Source organism: Epinephelus moara, chromosome 20, assembly GCF_006386435.1.
Source record: "Epinephelus moara isolate mb chromosome 20, YSFRI_EMoa_1.0, whole genome shotgun sequence".
Lineage (NCBI taxonomy): Eukaryota > Metazoa > Chordata > Actinopteri > Perciformes > Serranidae > Epinephelus > Epinephelus moara.
The window spans coordinates 14,064,358-14,082,244 of NC_065525.1; the positions used below are offsets into that span (position 1 = coordinate 14,064,358).

The following is a 17,887-nucleotide window of genomic DNA, read 5'->3' on the forward strand; positions in this document are numbered from 1 at the left end:
TGGATCTGTCGACACCTCCCCCTGCTGCGCCGCCACACCCATCTCAGCGCACCTCGGTCTGCCAAACTACCAAACTGAGCGCGCCTCGGGTTGCCCTGCTCGAAACTAGCTCTGCGCGGGGTTCGCCACCCTGCGCCACCTGCACTGCGCCGGGAAACTAGAGCCCATGGTCTCTCTTCCTTGTACCAGTGAGAAGTCTTGCTGCAGCATTTTGAATAAGCTGCAGGCGAAATAGGGCTGACTGACTGATTCCTACATAGATGGAATTACAATAATCAAGGCAAGAGGAATTAAAAGCATGGATCAGAATCTCAAAATGTAATGGCCAGGAATGGTTTTAATTTTGCAAGAGACCTAAGATGGCAGAAGCTAGTTCTGACAACTGTATTGATTTGTTTATCAAATTTTAAACCAGAATCAAATAATTCACAATTTTTTGGATGTGACATACAGTAATATTTAAAGACAGAGGCCCTAGGTCATTGATTGTGGTTGCAGATTTGACTAATGGGCCAAAGATTAAAACCTCTGTACTATTCTGATTAAGTTGGAGGAAGCTTATCGCTATCCATTATCTCATATCCATAACGCAATTTATAAGGGAGTTAACACTGCATGGATCACAAGGTTTAAACTGAAGGTACAGCTGGGTGTCGTCAATCGTCAAATATGGTAAGAAATATTATATTTTCTAAAAACAGACCCCAAGGGAAGCATATACAAGGAAAATAAAATAGGGCCTAATATGTAGCCTTGTGGTACGCCACAGGAAATGGATGCAGAGGAAGAGTACACATTACTGATTGAAAAAGAAGGCAGATCAGTTTTAGAACATAAAAACATTATCGATATAAATACTGATTTCTTAGCAAAAATGAATTTTAATTTCAGTTTGACTATAGTGATAATTAGTCCATTTTGTGGCAGTTAATAACTCAATTCATGTGTGCATTGGTGTGTAAATTATTGCATATGAAAGTGTCCAGATGTACAGCTTGACTGTCCCATGTATTGCATGTTCAAGTTCCATCATTACACATCCTGTAGCTCTACAGCACAGCTCATATTTGCAGCCTGCGCCACTCTGGGTTGTTAATCACATTCCACTACGACATTCAGTGTCTAGATTTAATACATTCCCAGATATGTTGAATAATGATGTCCTCGTTTCCATGCCAGGGCAGGATTGTTTGCCGCAAAAGTTTTGGTTCCTCAGGGGGGCCTGAAGGGAGCCCGCGGGAGAGTTGGGAGTTTGACATGACTCTGCAAGGAGAGCTCAAGGATAGTGCAGGACAGCTATCCCCACAGTCATTAGGCTGCCTCTTCCCCTATACACGCTCATCATCCATATCTATCTCACAGAGGTCCCCTCTCCATTCTCAGAGGTGCCTCTCTTTCTCTGGTGGTTTTGTTGTCTTTGCCCTGCCTCTCTTACTGCATGCTAGATAAATGCTGTCCTCTGCAGGCTCTCTGTCTCCGTCCCTCTCCTTTTCTTTCTCCCTCACCCCTTTCTGACCCTACAGTATGTCTTTTTGATGACTGATGGCCCTGCTGGGTCCCCGGGCCCAGTCAGCCCTAATAAAAAAGAATAAACTCATATTACATTAATTCCTGTGGGACTTAACCATCCAGAGAGCAAGAATAGAGGAGGGAGCAGAGAGTAGGTGGAGTGGGAGTGAGGGCAGAGACTGTGAAGGGTAAGAGTTAAAAAAACATGACAGTAAATGAGTCGAAACGGCAACAAAAAGTATAGCAGGGGGGTGGTGGGGGACAGCGCGAGTGATGGATAGTAGCACAGGAGTAAAAAACTGACAAGTAGAGGAGTGCAAGAAGCAGTGATAAAGTTTCAGAGACTCCTTTAGGGTATTATATTGGCAACAGGCCGCTGGCATGGCGGATGACTAGTGACTTCTTCAAGGTCTTACTCTCAGCCTCTCTGTCTCTCAGACAGGCAATCTTTGTGTGTCTTTCCCTCTCCTTTACTTGCTTCATCTTGGTGTGATCAATGGGTGGTTTAGGCCAAACTTCATCCTGTTCATTGATCGTTTTTACTGCCTCCTTGACTGTTTCATATATAGCTGCAACTAAATTAAGCTACTTAGAAAATCAGTTAATGTTTCCAGATTAATGCACAAAGGGACAAAACTACTGTTTGGTGCACGTAATTAGCAGCAAAATTGCCCCAAATCGTAAAAGAGAACAATAATATAGGAATAGACTTTTAAGGAATGGACTGTTGGCTTAGCATAGCATAAAGACTGGGGGAAACTGCTAGCCTTGCTTTGTTGAGTGTTAATAAACTCTGCCTACCAGCACATTTAAAGCTCAATAACAAGTTAAATCTTCTTTGTTTAATCCGCAATAACACCAAAGTGAAAACACGACACATGATTTTATGGGGGGGCTGTGTGGTGTACTATTTCTGTCTGACACTAAGTTCTACACTTTGGGTTTTATTGTTTTTACAGATTAGACAAACAAGATATTAAGTCTTACTTTTTGAGCTTTAGAAGTGCCAGTAAGTGTAGATTGTTACCTCTGCACAGAGCTGGACTAGCTGTTTCCCCATTTCCACTCTATATTCCAAGTGTGTTCTCTAAATGTCGAAAACTCCTTCATTCTCTCTGTCCTCGCATCCTCACCATGTCTCTCTGTGTCTCCATTGCTCCAGTGTGAAGATGGTGCTGCTGTGGACGGCCGGCGATGTCTTCAAGACCACCTATTTTGTGATGAACGAAAGCCCGGCTCAGTTCTGGGTTTGCGGTTCAGTCCAGATCCTTATAGACGTGGCCATCCTACTGCAGGTCCTCTTCGACAGCCAAGACACCCGGATCAAGCTAGGTTGAACATGGATGTTGGTTTGTGAAATGTAAAAAAACAGGATTCATGTGTAAATTTCAACAAGTTTGATATTTTTAAGCTTTTTAATATCAGCTGCAAAGTTGATGGGGGACATTTAGCATCAAGGACAGAGAAAACCAAAGTCACAATAGATTTTTAGTCTTCAGCCTTGATTCAAAGTATTCTTTAATATGGGTATCATGCAGACCCAAACAATTTACCTTCAAGTGCAATTAAGTGAACCGTTTTAGCCTTGATCAAACTGCGTAGTATTTTCAGTCACACACTCATAAACAAACACCTTTGCCTTTAAATTTTTATGAAGATAAGGCAGTATTCTAGTGCATTTTTAGCATTTTATACTATGTATTTGTTCTCTGTTAAACATAACCTGGACCCTGAAGTGTAGTGGGCATGGAAACTGTAAGAGGGAAACATTACTCACGCTGGCAGCTCACTAACAGCAGATCTATGCTGCTGTACTGGCAGCTGAAGCAACCAGTCCGACACTGGTAGCCCTGCACTGAAATCTGCTGCCTGACTGATGAGTCTCTTATTTCACACGCTACACCTCACTGGACTGTTCTTGTGCGTGTTTTTCTGTGTGTGTTTGGGTGTGGTATGCTTGCTGATGTGTCTGTGCAGCTGAGATTGATTTTTGCCATTGGCATCCAGCGCCAAGCCAAGGCCAGAGAACATACATCAAGTAATGGTAGCTACATAGGACATCAATCTTTGTGATATGACTCTGATGTGTGGTTAATTGACAAGCAATGCAGGTCTTCCACAAAGTATAGAAAAACAATTTAAAAATGTGGCCATGCTGCAGTGATTGCACTGTTTTTCAGTCACAAAATCTTTTGTAGACGCCAAAGAACAAGTCAGACTTAAGATCAAACTAGGTATCACAATATAACAGTATTACTGAATATGGGCATTGTCATTTGTTCACATGTCATCATCCCATTAGTTGTTTTTAGTATCCCGTCTGATGAGTCCTTTTATTCTTGTTCTTTGAGACAGTAACAGTGAAAGTATAAGTCATAAGCATCGTGGATAAGTAACAGTTTAATCAACATGATCAGCAGGAATATTAGAGTATATTTTACCCTGATCTTTTATTGAACACATTTAGTGTTAACACCCATCAGCCCCTGCTGTTTCTTGACACCTAAGAAATAAATAGCAATAAATTGCTAGAAGTAGCAAACTGAGAATTGGCTTCATGCTGAAAGGAATTACCTGTAGGGAGTGGGAAACAAATTGTTGGTGTAGGGAGGCGGACACAATCTTATGTTTCATTTCTCACAGGAGCAAAACTCTCCCTGGCATTTAGTATTTTCTTTGGGCCCTCCCTTTAAATAAAAATATCTCAAAGTAATATAGAACAATATTAAATTAGTACAGCTTGATTAATTGTGTAATCCAAATAGCTACCAATGCAGATATTGCGTTTGTCATATATGTCACAATGCGTTTCCCTCAAAAATGTGTTTCCCATTTAAAATCCATGGTATATAAACATCATTTGTAGGAGACAGGGCTGACAGAGGAGGCTCTGAGGGTACTGAGGGAGGGACATTTTAAAAATAAAAATCAATTAGATCAGATAATTTTATAATTTGTGTTCACAATTATGTTATATTTGTTACTGACCATTGTATAACCTACATAGTGCCTGAGTTGCGTAACTGGTAACTGAGCTATTTATGTAATTATTAACTACATTAAGGGAAGGTTAAACTAGAACATGAATCCAGGGTCAAGCACTAATTTTGCCTTTAGGATAAGCCCCCTGTCCACAGCCCAAAGAAAAAAAAAATTCTCTCCCCCTTTTCTGACCCCAACTTTTAGTAGATCCTAGAGGGGCAATCTTTGAGGCATCTTCATTCACCCAGAAATGCCCCATTAAACAGAGGACAGGTTATGTAATGCATGCCATTACAGAAACATTAAAACCTTATTCAGCCATTCCAGCCTTCCAAACTGCAAAAGTGTTCACGGATATTTTATTTAGAAGTTCTGTTTATAATCGAAACTCTAATTTAAAAGCACAGCCTCTCAAGGCGAGCCGTGTTTCTTTCACCTGTTTCTCGGTAGTTTCCTCTCACAAAAGCACTGCAGGCTGAAACAAATCAGCACCAGCAGCTGATCAGTAGTCAGCGCAGGTTTCTTTTTACTAACCTCTAGAGATGATTTAATGAAGTAGTAAAGCTACTGTACCTACTTATTGAGTCTTGCGGCCCCCTTTTTAACTTAGCATCCAGTTTGTGTCCGTCTGTTAATCTTTCCTGTCTGTTTTTTAGTTTCCCTTCAGTAAACATCCTGTTTAATTACACAGTGCAGCAGTTATGGGTTGCATCTTACAGGCAGCCTCCTCCTGCAGCAGTATGCTTCAGCCATAGGATAGCATTTGTAGAGGTCGCAAAACTGCATCTCAGTGTATTTCAGTATTATCCTCAGGTCCAGGATGTAGAAAATATGACAGAGAATTCTGGATATTTGAGGCATTGGGTTTTTTATAATCTGATAGGTCTTTAGATCCTTTAAAACATAACAGTGGCTGAGTATGATGTCACGTTACCTCTGCTTTGATATTACATCAGGTTTTTCGGGTTTTGATTATCAGTCATTGTATTGAAGCAATAGTTTGACATTTTGAGAACTGGCGTTCTTGCAGAAAGTTAGACGTTAGAAAGATTGATACCACTTTCATGTCTGTACAATAAATATGAAGCTATAGCCGCTAGCAGCCAGTTAGCTTAACATAAGGTCTGTAAATGGGGAAACAGCCTGTCTGGCTTTATCCAAAGGTAACCAAATCAACCTCCAGGAAGTTACTGGTACCAGCCAAGATATAGTACGGCATATTACCCCCTTCCTAGAATGGCTAATTGTCATTTCTGGAGATGCTGATTGGTTGTTTTTTTTATTGCTGGACAGAGCCAATGCTAGCTGTTTCCACCTGTTTCCAGTCTTTAAGCTAAGCCAACCGGCTGCTGGCTGTAGCTTCATGTTTGCCACACAGACATGAGAGTGGTTTTGATCTTCTTGTCTAACTTTCAGCAAGAATGTGAATAAGTATATTTCCTGAATTGTAGACGGTTTGGGTTTATCGCTTCATTCAAAGATTTCGTTTCAATAGCTAATTGTTATCATGTATCATTATCAGTATAAGGTCACATGCCAAAGGAACAACCAACAAAATCTAAAAGGTGAAGCACTCCCTTCTGTGTTTGTATATGTGTATAAATTAATGTAATTTGTATGTGTATGGTTGTGTACATATGAAACCAATGGAAATGTTGGATTATGTATTTGATGGATGCAGGCATTTATGGAAGTGTTCATGCTGCTGATCGACTTCTCTGGTGTCTGGCAAATACTGCAAGCTTTCAGCTGTATTGTTCTGTGACCTTCACTCCATGTGTGCATTCTTCAGTTTCAGTTATATAACATTATTGCAAGAAGCCATATTGAAAGCTGAATGTGTCTTATCTCCTGTATCCTGCGTACCACAGTTGTATTGAGTTTGCATTATTTCTGTATTCTATATGCTCTTATCACCAGATGGGTATCTTTATATTGTCTCTCCCAGCAGAGGCTCTGAACGGCTTTCTCACTGGATTCAGTTTAACATTTGGGCTCCCAGTAGCATTTTCTTCTCAAGGGTAATGGGACAGATTAGCACACACACTGAATGGTTGTGATAATCCCTCCACCAGGTTCACATCATGGCAGATGTACTTGTCACCTCACCACTGCAGCACTGATATGAAGAGCGGAAGACTGTTACGTCTACCAGATGCAAGATACATATTTCATGTAACATGAAACAATATCAGTTAAAACAGAGTCCATAAAAGGATTTAGGTCACTTTTAGTTACTGTTTTATGTGATGTTTCTTCAGGGGTTTTATTTAGAGGATCAGTGAAACCAAAATTTCAACCAAAAAGCTGTTGTTTTTAAATTAGTTTTCAGGTGTACCAGATTAACTAAATGTCATGTAACACTATGGTGGTTACCATAGGATGCAAAGGTCTCCCAAGGTGACATCACACATGGAAACTGTATTTATGTGAAATATTTATCATGATATTTTCTCAAATATAAACTATTTATATTTCAGCATGTGGTCTTGTGTTGTTACTGGCAGTGTGTTTTGAAATGAATGTCTTGACATGTCAAGGAGAAAAGGTTTGACACTGACTTTGAAGAAGAATACAAAAAGTCTGATCTGCTCTGAGCTCAGCGGGCTGCTGCTGTAATTTACAGCTGGATTTCAACCCAAAATCTGAACTTGAAACCTCATGTGAACCCTTTGAGTTTGATCCAGATCAACCAGCAATATCAGACCGGGGTGATGTAAGGATAAAAATATGCTTTATATAAATCCTTTATATACAGCAAATCCCACTGCAGCTATCACACAGAGCTGCAACAGAGAGTGTGTGATCCTTCAGTGCTGGGAAAACCTTGAGTTCCCCCTATTTGAAAGGACTGAGAGTGTACCTGTGCCACAAATAAATCATGACAAGAGACCGAGGCTGAGTGGGACTGTGCCTGCTGCTGGACACATGAGAGAGAAAGTTGATGAGTGGGGGTTAATTAAGATGTGCAATGCTTCAAGGCTTTAATCCCCTCTGGTTAATGCATCACCACACACACATGCATACGCCATCACAAGGTAAAACCACTGACAGTCAGCAGTGCAAAGGAGCACTGCAGTATGGATGGTAAAATATTAAAGTGGATACAGTAGATAATGGGAAGCTCTCAATGGTTTATTGATGAGTTGAACAAGGACAGACCGTGTGCTGCACCTGTTGATGCCTTCACCGTATCTCTGAGCCTGTCTTATACATCCATTAATGATAAGTTGACTAGAAGTCAGCCTGATATGTCGTACTTGCATCATACATTCTGCCTGATGTTATCACTCTTCTGTTCAGCCGACAAAGACACACGACTTTTCCCATGATGTATTCAATATATTTCATAGTAACTCTTGTTCATAATGGACCTGTCTGACTGCCTGCCATGGTCTGCCCTCCTGTCTCTCCGTCCACCCATCCATCAGCTGATCATCCGGCGTGTCTGTCTATACAGTGGCTTGTTTTAATGATTGATGAGGTGGGCTAAAATGGTCCACCTGCACTTCAGGTCTGTGATGCGCCGCATGGCCCCGTCCTGCTCCATTTATTAATGACAGTGTGTCGTCATGCTGTGAAGGGCAGTAATGTGCACTTCTCACCCCCGTTAAGTGTTTCAACTTCAGTTCGTAACAACCAATTTTAGTCAATATCTTTGAAGTTGTTAGTTCAAGCATCTCTTGAAAAAAAAATCTGAAAAACCAGCAATTTTTAACTGAAAAAATAGAGTGGAGTTTACTTTTTTCAGCCCTGTGTGGTGTCTGCAGTCATCCTCAAAAGTTGCATACATCCTCAACATTTACCACCAGCCGTGGATGCACAGTATAATAAAAAAACTGGATGCAGTTCTGAGTATAAAATTAACCGGATCATCCGCAGCTATGGGCCCATAGAACAAGTGCACTTGTGTTTCCTTTGATCCCGCCTCCCAAGTGATTGGTTTTGAGCTTGCTCACATTAATGACAGCCCAGAAAAACTCTGGACATTATTGAGTTTTTACAGCTTTTGGGACATAACAATTTAAAACAAGATCTATTTTAGTTTTCATGAGCAGAAATTGATATACCCTAAAAAAAAAAATCAACTGATTTACAATCATCTATCTCACAATGTAAGTCTATGAAAAAAGAAGTAATTTTGGGGCAGAACACATCCTGCGTCTTTAACTTTATGCTACTCTTGTGCCTTTTTTTGTGCCAGCTAGGTTGCTAAGCAACCTTAACAAGCACTATATAACCTATTTATCTTAATTCCCGAGTGCAGAGCTGATCTTCCAAGCACGGTCACACTCCGAAGTCGTCGAAATCCAGCACTTGGGCAGTGATTTGTGGCATCAGAAACTAACGAAAAAGGTATCCTTTAACGTCGGCATGATACGCGGCTAGTTGCCATTATAGTTTAACAGGGCCTGGCAGCATCAGGGGGTTAAGGTGTCCTTTAGTGCGAGTGGGGCGGGTTGTGGTGGATAGGTCCAACAAACACCGACTTTCACCAAGAGAGCAGTGTTCTCATCCTGTAAAATTCTAAAGCCAAACCCTTTTCCTTTTTTCCTAAACGTAATCACATGTGTTTGTTGCCTAAACCTAACCATGTGTGTTTGTTGTTGAAGGAAAATAAACATCAATTTGAGGTGTTGCACTGATGCAGCGTGTATATTTTGAAAGAGACTGTATGTAAACATCCCAGAACATCAACAGCCAACGCGCCCAGGGTACCTTGCATGTCGTATGTGGACATGGAAAGTCCATGACCAAAACATCAATATGTGACGAGGCCAGAGTGAGAATGTGTTGCTCTTCCTCCAGGCGCTGTTTATATGTGTGTACACCTATTGTCCGTGAGACAGATGAAGAGCTCTGGCAGCCCTGCACTAACATGATCAACTTGTCTGTATTTAACACAGACTGACATTAACGGAAGGGGAAGATATCTGTCGGCTGTGATTGGTCTGCTACATTCCAAAAATTGAACTCAGTTCATCTCATTGTTTTCTACCTGAAAACAATGAATTTGAGGGCGCAAGAAACACGGCATATGTACAGCCACTTGGAGCCCAGTGGCATCACATAATGGACCTGGATGATGTAAATACATGGTGTGGCTCGTATGTCAACTTTGCTTCAAAGCCCAACATTGTTCATGTATCCAGTTCTCTTTATACATCAATGCCACCAAGAAGGTAGGACAGCTTATGTGTTGCCTGAGAGGCAAAACTTGGGGTAACAAAGTTTGCAAATCAATTGACATTGCTTGTGAAGGTTAAATACTGGGAGTGCGTGGTAATAACTCAAGGCCACTGAGTATTTTAACATTTCGATTAACTTAGAGCATCTCCCATCTGGATTTTGGCATTTGGACAGTGCGATGATTCAGTTTAGTGGTCTTTTAAAGAATTAATCAAACTGAAAAGTGCCCCTCCATCTCAAGTGGAAATTACGACCTTGCTTTTAAAGAAAAAAAATGTGGACAACGGGAGTGCCAAACTCTTTCAAACTTTTTACTGCAGGTCCACTTTATTTTTCTTGGCAAAGTTTAGACCGGAAAGGCCCCAAAAAATGCATTATTTTAATCAGTCTCGTACTATAAATGGGGTCCTTCAGACGGGTGCTTTTATTTTGTTTGTTTGTTTGTTGTTTGTTGCCAAAGTTTAAAAAGTTTACATAAGTGATGTGTGTATTGGTGTATTTGTCTTGGTTTGCTGACTGGTTTGACGTGGGGAGGGCTCTGCCGGAATAAGGGGATGTCACACATTTCCATGAACCAATCAGGCTGTAACAATAGTTCAAGCAGATTAATGTACTTTTTGAGAATGAAACACCTAATAAAGCAGTTGTAAGTGACAGATAAATACTTGAAAGAATTTGAAACCCAGTAATCTCAATAGCAGCTCTAACAACCTGTCCACTAGATGTAAAGTCATACACACCTATAAATCACAGATAAATTGTTCAACAGCTTTTAAGACCTTACTCCTCGACCATCGCGAACAAGTTCATGTAATACAGCTTTAAAATATTAAACACGATTTCCTTCCAAACTGCCATCAGCAGCTCCAGCTGTAGCTAATGACTTCTTTCCAAAAACAATTCATCCCAATAGTTGGATAACCTTGTGCACTATAATTAACAGCACCCAGATGTTTATGTTTGGAAAACATCAATTCAGCTCAGTTTATAGGGAGTAAGGGCCTCCCTGCCATGTTTTGTTATCATAGCAGACATATGGCCATCTATTTCCCTCCTTTAATGAAAGCAGAATCACCGCTAATAAAAGCAGAAATGAGCAGGGGAGGGGGACAGACAGAGAGATCAAACTCGTTTTATTTTTGGGAAGCAGGCAGATGGTCTTATAATAATGGGCCCAGGTAAGCAGCAGAGTCACTCTAAAAGCTCCTCAGCTGGAGAACTTGAGAAAAATTGATCTCTTATCTTGTCATCAAAACTAATAAAAACATGTTACAGCTCATTTCTAGTGGGAACGGCTTCTGAGATTGACCTTTGACCCCCGCTCTATGATCAAAAACTGATGAAGATGGGAGACAGATACGCAGGAGGAGAGGAGAGGCTGCGATGACAGCAGGCAGCACAAACAGAGGAAAAAATATCTTAGCATTTTGGGGATTTGACAGCCAGATGGTCTTGATGTTTCGGAGCCTTGCAGGCATAAGTTGAGGCACTTAAGCGAAGAGGGAGAACAGGACAGGAGACATATGCAGAACTTAAGGTACAGAGCTGTGAAGTTTATAGTATTACAGTATATGCCAGTGTGAGAGAGAGGCTGAAATGACAAACATGGTGAGTAGAAGGCACCAGAGGGAAAGGCAAAGTGCAACTCAGACTGTATGCTTTTGGGAAATGCAGCGTAGCCAGATGGCTCTGGGCTTAGAGGAGTCTCATGGTCCCACAGTCCAGGACATTCAGCCCCTCCAGGCATGTAATGACGGGCCGGGCGCAGCGGGACGGGATCAAACTCTCAAGATGGATGAGTTTTTTTCTGAGGTCATGGGCTGCCGAGAACAGAGAGGTGCAGGGAGGAAGAGAAGGACGAAGTAATAGCAATAATAGAGGGTGTTTTCAGGCTGACCCTCATGCACTTTGAGATCTCCTCATATTTTCATTGGATTGTATAAGACTGAGCAAAGGTCTAATTTATAGCCTTGACTTTAGATTTTAAAAGCGTGTTACATAACAAATGTGAAGCCACAGTGTTACATTACATGACTTTATATCACACTGCTGAAGCCTCTCGATGTAGAGACCTTGTGCATCCATCATGTACAGTACAGAGCAGATTTCTCGCTGTGCCATATGGAACAAGGGCATCAGCTGTGGAAGGTATTGCAGGATCCATCAAAGAGAGAATTATTCTGCAGAACTCTGCACCATAATCCTGCCCTCACTACATCTTGTTTTTTCTCCATCTCACAGAAAAAGTGGCAGTGTTGTTTTACACCAGTGTGGTTTCATTAAATGACACAGATCTATTCAGATTATTGTTTCAGCAAATGTGTTTATATTAACAGTGGATCAAATGACTATGTATAATGTGAAATGTGTCGCTCATACTGCAGTTATAATCCCAACACTAGACTCTGCAGTTCCCCTCAGCTCCACTGATCCTTATTAGCATTTTTCAGCTAATTGTTTTGGTTTTATTGTGACCCTACTGTTTTTGTTCAGTCTCATGGCTCTCATCAACCTTGGCAGCTGTTTTCATTCAAAAAACTCTAATAAACTCACTGTTCACTACCTATACGACACCAAACAGGAGCCATGACGAATTTAGCGACTTGCCGGTGAACAGAAAGGAGCACTCAGCAGCAATTTTTGGTGGAGACTAAAGAAAGAGCCAAAAGAAGAATGAATGTTGGACTTTGATTAGGTGGCCAAAGTGACAACTCCAAATGATGGTCTGAATGCATAATTATACAACAGTTAGTTCCGGCCCTGCAATCTGATTGGTCGAGAGACAGTAAAACCGTGACGATATTGGAGTACAACATCACGGTTATTTCACTGTGTATGTATCACTCCGCCTCACAGCTGATTACAATCAACAATCAAATCAAAACTGACGGTTAGTGTCAGTTAGGTCAGCAGTTGCGTTGTAGGCTAATTAATTCATCCACTGTCAAACAGCCAAAAATATGGATTTATTTCCTAAAATAAGTTTTGAATTGAACTATGAATGGTCATCAGAGGAAGATGAGGGAGAGGAGAAGCTGAATCCATCTGAGCACACATCCAGGTTTGTCAGTGTTTCATCAGCGGAGCTCAATGACTTGGAGAAAAGCAACATACTGTCAGATCAGAAGGCAGAGTCGGCTGTGCCTGTGAAGCGACAGTCCACCATGCAGTCACCAGAGACTTATTTCACCGGCTGCACAATTAATGGAAACGTGCAGATAAATGTGTATAAAGAGTAAGTGCCTGGCGCACCATGTCTGCGTTACATAGCAACGGTGACAGCGGAGTCCTGAGGGAACTATTTTTGTTGGCGGAAGACAAATAAAATGCTTAAATTATCTATTTTGTCCTCATTTTTCAACATTTCTTAATCAGTCTTGCTTATTTAACTGTTGAACTGTTGTATAAAACAGTCGGCCTCGTGCCTACGACCGAATCACAGCCGTGACGATATCACAGTACAACATCACTCCCTCTCGTGTGATATTGCTTAAATAGAGTACTGTATACTATCACACCACAACTCACCACAGGGACTTTAAAGGGTCATTCCTATGTTCTCAGGGTGTTCCTCAGATTTAAATGGCACAAAATGGGAACCTGGGCAGCAAGGTGGTGTAGTGGTTAGCACTGCCTCACAGCAAGAGGGTTCCTGGTTCAATCCCAGGAGTTTGCATGTTTTCCCTGTGTCAGTGTGGGTTTTCTCCAGGTACTCCTGCTTCCTCCCACAGTCCAAAGACACGCAGGTTAATTGGTGACTCTAAATTGTCCGTAGGTGTGAATGTGAGCATGAATGGTTGTCTGTCTCTATGTGTCAGCCCTGTGATAGTCTGGTGACCTGTCCAGGGTGTACCCCGCCTCTCGCCCGCCACGACCCTCAAGAGGATAAGTGGTTGGATGGATGGATGGATGGATGGATAATGGGAACCTGAAAAAGCTCTGTATTTGCTTAATACTGTAACAACGCCCACATTTATCAGCATGCTGGACTGGGTAGTTTGTAGTTTGCTGATATATTTGCTGTTTTCTGTTCCATAACGCAAATGTGTTTTGTTTCTGTTATTGTCCATGGTGTGTCTGTTCACAGCATGCGGTTTATGCTAGTTATTGTCATTTGTGTGTTCATTTATAGTTTGCACCATTAATTAGTTGACTATCCTACTTCATGACCCCAGCTGTATTTTCCCACTGACTTATGATGCATCTGTTACATGTTAATAAACAATAAAGATTGACTTTGTCCTCTATGAGTTGTCACAATATGACATGCATTAAAGTTAAGGAGCTATAACCATCCCAGCTGGCCACAATGTCATTAGATGACATTGTTGAATTTAGGTTTTGTGACGTTGGGTGACCAAAATTCAATATCAGGACAACATCTAAAGCCAACATGAATTTGATGTAGAATACTGATGACAGATGATTTTGATATTTTGTTGGTTTTAAGTAGTGTAGGTAAGTAACCAAAATCCAATGTCTTCCAAATGTCTCATGCCAACGTCATCTTGATGTAGAAAAATTACATTTAGTTTGAAGGTATGGAAAACAAAACCCGTTGTCTGCAAAACGTCACAGTGTTAACGTCCACACAATGTTAAATTCTAAAGTTAGTAGAAATCTAAAATATTGTCAATCCAGTTTTAATTCCACAATTCCGTACGACGTAAAAGTCCAATGTCTTTCATCAGTGAGTCATGAAATTACACTGGCAAAGGTCTCAGTTTAGATAATAGTTACTCTTTTTGTATAAAGAAGAACTAAAGAATGTAAAATAATGAGAATTACTCAACCAATTCATTAACCAATGAAAAGAGAGGGAAAAAACCAAAAGTGAAAAATAACGAGAAAAAAAATAATCATTAATCATTGCCGGGTTGGAAAATCAGTAGTAGTTGACTACTGTCATTTCCAGATAGGTTAAGATTGGATCAGAGGTTCAGGGTCAAGTTACTTTATTTATGCAATATTTTATTTTGACCCGAACTCAATAGCTGGGTTAATGTGTGTTAACAGAATATTGCACTGGGTAACATGGAATCCTGGGAACATAGATTCACTCCTGAACTTAAAAAAGTGTTAATATTTCAGTGTTGTTTTTCAAAAAATACCAGTATTGCAGCTCTAGGTTTCCTAGTTTGAGTTTAGTTTTAGTATTCACAGTAAACTGATGGTGAACTAGTTTGCCAACCAAATGATGAATCAATTAATCAAGAAATTAATTCACAGATTGCAGCTGTAATACTTTCTTCAACCCACGTCATATTAGTCGTATCCATCAGTGAGTTCTTCACCTGAGAATAAGAAAAGAAAATAGAACTTAGGACCATAGTGGGAAAGCTATAAAGTCTTCAGCATGGGATATTTTTAATTTAACTCAATTTTCCTCTTTAAGCAGTGCTCAGTGACTGCAGAAAAGAAACATGCCTGAAGCAGGCAGATGGTGTCGAGGCTCAGTGCAGCTCCACGCAGCATGAAGGGGAGGGAACGACCCAGCAGGACGAGGATCAAACTCCTCTGATGGATGGTCTCATCTGGCCTGCGACTTCAACCAGGAAGCCAGAACCATAACAGCGATCAGAGAGGAGCATTGCAGGTCATACATCGCACCGCGTACAAAAAGTGAAGTACACGCCTAACAGCTGAGGCAATCTATAAAAGTAGCTACATGCACTGACCTCTATATGAGTTATTGGACAGATGGGACGCTGCTGCGGTATGGGTTGCGATAGAAAGTGTGCGTCTGAGGCTCCCGCAGTCGCTGTAACTGAAGTCTCCTTGAGGATAAACAAGCTTAGTTGCCCTTACTTCGCCAACTGCTCCCCTGTGGAGTGCATATTTCCTTTTGCTTTAGCTGACATCTTCCATCTGAAGATCAAGTCCACAGATGGCCAAATAGCTCTTTTATGTTTTTTTCTTGCATCATCTCGTTCTCCCTCAGGTTTATTTTGGAAGCATTAGTTCTGCGAAGGGGACAGGTTCTTCTGTCTGTGAACTTTTGCCAGTTTTCCTGTTTGGAGTTTGTGTGACTGTGAGCCCATGTTGGCTGTTGTGTGTGTATACGCGTGGGTGTGTACATGCTGTCTATCATGACGGAGAATGCAGCGCAGCAGGTGTCATGTTACGTGGGACGGCGACATTAGTTGCTGTTGTTATAGTGGAGCCAGACGACATGCCTGCTGGCCAGTAAACAGATAAGCAACGACAGGGACTCAACTGCAGGAAAGAGAAAATGACAGAAGAAGTCTATACCAGCACAGAATATCAGCTCAGCGGGGTTCGCTGTATAAGAACGCTGCAGAAAACAACAATGTCTTTCACAGAGAAAGGGCACAGCTATGACTGCAATATATTTTCCTCTGAGTGTTGTTTCATTTTACTGGGAATTTCACACATCCCACAAACAATGATTCAGGCACCTAAACAGAGCTGCAGCACATCAAAACAACATATAAAACTATGAAACTCGGGGAGTCAAATAAAGGCTTTAATGTTCTGCTGAGAGTGATTCACAATCAGGGAGCGGAGGGTTGGTGAAAGGGCACAAGCTGTGGGTAAGAGTTAGGACTGGTTAGGATACGTAGGCTACTTATTTCCCATGTTATTTCTTTAAACCCTTATTGAGACTAAGTCATATTTAGTATGAAAGAAAGATACTAGCTATAGTTTATTCACCGCAACCACAATCTTTCCCTAACCTTAATACAGCAGATGCCATTTGTAGTTATTGTACAAAGTGTGACTTCTCACATTAGCACTGGATGCAAAAACAAAACTAAAGTTGTCATTAAACATAATCCAGGGTTTTGCAGAACTGTCCAATAGCAATGTTCTTGTCTTGTGATAGGGCTGGAAATATTGCTGTTTATACACCAAATGCTTGATCAGTTAATCAAAAAAATAATCCAAATATTCGTATTATTCAGGAGTGACGTAACACATTATATTTACTCTTGTTGCTGTAACAAAGTTGTCTTTTTTGGTGAATTTGTACTTCTATGAATATGTCAAGTGTCACACACTTCATTTCAAGTCGCAAGATTGACTGCTGGTGTGTTTGCAGCTGTAAGAGGGAAGAGCTCCAGAGAGGTGACACTCTGCACTCACATGTGTTGTAAATGTATACACCATGTCCCTGTGGGTTAGGGTTATGATGTTGTGTGACCCAGGTACATGCTGGTTCTGGCTAAAATGCTCATGGTGGATCCTCCAGCAGGATTGCTTATTTCACTGAGGAACTTTTATCTTCAGTGAGGTGTGTGAGGACTTTCTGATGATGGTCTTTCCCTGATTAGTCTGAGTGGGTGGAAGTTCGCTGCATAGATCAGCCTCTCATTGGGCGGAACGAAGCCCGCCCTACCACCTCCGGTTGCAGTTTTCAACACGTCCTTTACTAACTTTTGCGGTGTTTGATCTTGTGGGGATGTAGCCATTTTTCTGCCATGGTTCGCGTCCTGTAGGTGATATTTTTGTGGACGTGTTACACCAAAATTTGTTTCCCCCCAGCAATATTTTTGCAAGCGCACCGTTGCTGTGGCACCGCCCAGAACGGTTGTGATTGGTTGAAAGAAATACAAGCAGCCGCGGCGTTTTTTTCTCCAATCTTAAAGTGAGAGTTGGCGCAACCAGACCTTTCTTTTCTTGAGAAAGGTCTGGTGAGCGAGACTATTCCCTGATGTGACTGTAGAGCTTCATTAAGCCCAAACTGTTTGAAAACTTTGAGGAGCACAGTGAGACAGACTGGACTGGTTATATGGAGGATAACCTGCAGCAGATTGAGGAGGACTTAACGGTGCTCAAGATTGCAGAAAACCATCCCGACTATTGTGAACAACAACAAACTTATTGTACTCTCTCTAAAGTAGGACGTCAAAAAACACTGTGTTTCCTAGCAATGTAGTGTTGTGTAGGTGTGCTATGTAAACTGTGCAGTCCCTTCTTTGCCTTAATATGTGTGTTTGTGCATCGAAACGAAAAGTCTGTATTGTTCGGACAGCTCCATGTTTGCCTTGATGATGTTTAATTCTGTTGTTAATAGTTTGTTTAGTTTAAAATTTATCAGCACTTTGACAACACAGTTTTCTAGATGAAGCGCGCACATTTAGTTTACATTGTTTTGTCATTTTGCTATTTGGAAGTTATTAATTCATTTCTCTTTGTCTTTGAGTTACTACCTGAAATGACACCTCCTGGTTGGAGTTGGGCA

At 41.1% G+C, this 17,887-nt stretch overlaps 1 protein-coding gene across 2 annotated transcripts in view; it reads left to right on the forward strand.

Annotated features, from left to right (window-relative positions):
- Positions 1–6,960, forward strand: part of si:dkey-246g23.2 (solute carrier family 66 member 2) — a 70,797-nt gene extending 63,837 nt beyond the window's left edge. For both annotated transcript variants that reach the window (XM_050074233.1, XM_050074234.1), the window contains one exon: positions 2,672–6,960. In XM_050074233.1, the coding sequence (XP_049930190.1) occupies positions 2,672–2,846 (175 nt within the window). In that variant the 3' untranslated portion in view covers positions 2,847–6,960. The remainder of the gene's footprint in view (positions 1–2,671) is intronic.
- Positions 6,961–17,887: the final 10,927 nt, after the last annotated feature.